General features: G+C 34.4%; 1 protein-coding gene across 1 annotated transcript; it reads left to right on the top strand.

The window, feature by feature from the left end:
* Positions 1-621: 621 nt before the first annotated feature.
* Positions 622-2,097, top strand: EDL3 (EID1-like 3). The gene has a single exon (XM_078972669.1). The coding sequence runs from the start codon at positions 755-757 to the stop codon at positions 1,637-1,639; it is 885 nt and encodes a 294-aa protein (XP_078828795.1). The 5' UTR covers positions 622-754; the 3' UTR covers positions 1,640-2,097.
* The last annotated feature ends 1,514 nt before the right edge of the window (positions 2,098-3,611 follow it).

Genomic DNA, 3,611 nt, shown 5'->3' with positions numbered 1-3,611 from the left:
TTTTGTGGTATAAGTAGGTCTAGTATCATATCATTATTTCTTGGTTTGGATTATTGAGTCCATTTAGTATAACTTTTACAAATAAATATATTATTTTTATGATTTTGTGAAAATTTTACATATAATGAATATTTTTATATTATATAAGATTAATAAATCGATGTCTTACGTTTTCTTTTTAAACTTACGCATACCTTATATAAATAATAATAATAAATAAATAAATAATCCAGAAGTAGTTCAAAAAGTGCAAAACATCTCAATATCCAAACAACTACCCCATTTTGGGAAACCTCCAAAGAATCAAACAATCCGTTGATACATATTCCTTTTTGACCTTTTTTGTCCACACAGGTCATCTACCCTATGTGTACCCCAACACAGCCCTGCACGTGTCCCACACCACCAGATATTTTCATCCACGTGGTAGCCCACAGCCTCCTAGACTGCCACGTTACCCCCTTAAAAAGATATTTCGAGCAACCAACTTTTAACATCCTCCTGGACGCGTGGCTGGCAGTCACTTGATAACCTACTTTCTTTCCTTTTAAGCACCAATTAATACCTCCACGTGTCCATTTTCCACAAATTGAAACCGCCCACGATCATGATTCCAGCAGCAATATCCAATAGAAAAGTAATCATCCAATAATCACCTGACACATTCGGACTAGTATTCTAGTCTCTAGAAATAGTATTGTGCAACTATATATAAGCGTGTAATACCCTTTTTTTCGCCGGAGATCCGAAGAAAATGAGTGCGAACCAGAGAGTGAGGCTGAGCACGTCCATTAGCGGTGGTTCCGGTTCACACGAATCGGATTTTTTTAACGAGAGAGTGCTTTTGTTAGTTATGGAATCGATGAAATGGGACGTTCAGGTGCTTTGCCGGACGGCGTCAGTGTGCCGGAGACTCCGCGCCATGGCGAAGCGGTTGTTATGGCGGGAGCTCTGTTTGTTCCGTGCGCCGAGGATAACAGAGACACTATCGAACGGTGTTCACAGTAGCCGGATGGGCGGCGGTTGGCCGGCGTTAGCTAAGCTGCTGTTTTTTTGCGGCGATTGCGAGTCTAGTCGGAATTTTGTGTTGAGCCGGCCAAAACCGGGGCACTTTGTTACAGAGACCCGGTTCTCGAAGACGTCCGGTCGGAGCTTCTTGATGAAACGGTGTCGTGGGGACTTGTTGTTTGTGAGCGACCCCTGTGAACACCGGGTTGGTGATCGAGAAGACGACTTAGGTGTTTTCCGAGGGGTATTCCGGGGATTTCGCGAGTCGAGGACACGTGCTTGTTTGATAGCCAGACAGGCGGCGTTAGAGGAGCGGGAGAGGTGCCCTTATTGTGGGGCCCGTGTTTGGAGTATGACCACTGCCGGCTTAGTTCCTAGAAATGCGGCTAAGCGGCTCGGCTCACACGACGGCACACTGGAGTATTTTGTGTGTGTGAACGGACACCTTCATGGCACGTGCTGGTTAGCACCGTTGTCATCAGATGAAGGAGTGAACGGTGAGGATGAAGAAGAGTATGCAATGGACGGTAGTGATGGGACCGGAAATAGCTCAGGTGGGGTCACGGATGGATATTATTATGATGATCCAACGGTCAACACAAATGGTTTCGGAGATGATGGTTTTATTTGATGGCATGTGTTGACTTGGTCAACGCTATCATTTCATCGTCGATCTTTTATGTGCAGCTCTCCAGAGCTGAACTTTTCTGTTCCAGATCGATCTATGACTTTACAGCATATGATGTAAAGTGACTTTTGGATCGTTGCTATGATTTAGCAACAATTTCCCCTGGAAGAGGAAATCCAACAAAATTTTGATCGGCGAGTCCAATTATCGTTAGGTTTATTCGTATTGTATTATTTGGTTGTAGTACCAATTTTGGTAGAAAGTTGTAATTTGGGTTGTGTTATTATGAGGTTGAGACCAGGGAATGTGATGCACCCAATTGCTTTAGTTTTTCTACTTTTTGTATCATTCCACTTTTCCTTATTTTATGGTTCCGTTGGTTTCATGTGGTGTACCGTGTACGTCTTTGAATTATCACACTGAAAAAATAAAGTTGTCGTATTCCAGAATTTGTTCGTTCATACTTCATAGCATACATGTACTGATTACACGTTAAGCATGTAAAATCTACAAATAAAAGTTTCGAAGTTCAAATTTAAAAATGATTGTTTTTTACGAAACAATTAATTATAAAAAATATTATCATAATTAAATATGAATGATATTAATTATGAAGAATATTTTCTATAATTAAATTTCACATTTAACTATGCTAATATTCCTTATAATTAAAACACATATTAGAAAATCCATTATGAAAATATCACACCATCATTTTGGGTGTGTTTGACAAAAATAATTGTTAGGTGGAAGCGGATAGCGTTTATGTGTTATATGTATGTTTGGTAAAAATAGCTGGAAGCTTTTGAAATATATAAAATTACATAAAAGGATAATTGATTAAAAAGAAATAAATATATAAATACTACAATTTTAAAGGTAATGATGGAAAGTGATTTTAAAAACTCAGGAGTGTGTTGTTAAACGCTATATAAAATAACTTTTAGAATCGGAGCGTTTTGTTAAAACTAAAAGTAAACGCTCCTACTGACAAATGAAGTTTTTTGTTTAAAATAGACCGTTTTTTTGTTTAAAATAGACCGTTTTATCAAAAGTTAAAAATTAAAAAGTACCAAACGTTTTCAAAAGCTTTATGCCAAACACGTTCAAAAATAACGTTTCATCCCTAAAGTAATGTTATTATAAAATTTAAATATATTATAGAAATCTATCATAACAAAAACCAAAAGTTAATATTTGCCATTAAAGACATGAAGTGACATGCTAAAGGAATATAATGCATTCTCAACGACTAAGATTTATTAGAGAATAAATTTTATGTACATGTGGTTTGACGAATATTGCAATTTTGTTATTGTTGCACTGTGAATTCGATTTCTGTCAATAACCTTGAAGTTAAAATTTTCTTTATGCTTTGTCTTTTCTTTATTTTTGTCTTTTATATATATATATATATATATATATATATATATATATATATATATATATATATATATATATATATATATATATATATATATATATATATATATATATATACACTTAGATTATTTTGTTTTTACTAACTGTTGTGTGTCAAAATGCACAAATCAGGACCACCGGATAGAATAGAATCAAATGTCATGATCTGAGAGTCTATGATACTACAATAGGGTAATATGTACCATATAATCACACAAATTTCAGCATAAGGGTATTTTAATCAATTAACATATATTAAAAAAAATTCAGATTTTTAGGAATAATTAATTACATTATTTTTATAAATCTGAAGATTTTAAATTAATTTAAATTTAAAAATCCGATTTTAGGTGTCAACCATAAACTAGTAAATATGTTTTCGATTTTATTCTTGCAAAATATATTTCCAATGCATATATTTTTGATAATTAACCTGATTTAAGAATTCTAGATATTATTTATATACATTTAGGTTGGGTCTATGATTTTATTCTTAATACACATCTGAAATAACATACAAATTCACACATATTCTTACGTACTAATATCTTTA

Source organism: Lactuca saligna, chromosome 9, assembly GCF_052625555.1.
Source record: "Lactuca saligna cultivar CGN05327 chromosome 9, ASM5262555v1, whole genome shotgun sequence".
Taxonomy (NCBI): Eukaryota; Viridiplantae; Streptophyta; class Magnoliopsida; order Asterales; family Asteraceae; genus Lactuca; species Lactuca saligna.
Note: the sequence above shows the minus strand (reverse complement) of the source record. Positions and strands in the feature narration are given on the sequence as shown.

Coding starts and splice junctions, on each gene's coding strand:
- EDL3 (XM_078972669.1), top strand. CDS start 755: ATGAGTGCGAACCAGAGAGTGAGGCTGAGCACGTCCATTAGCGGTGGT.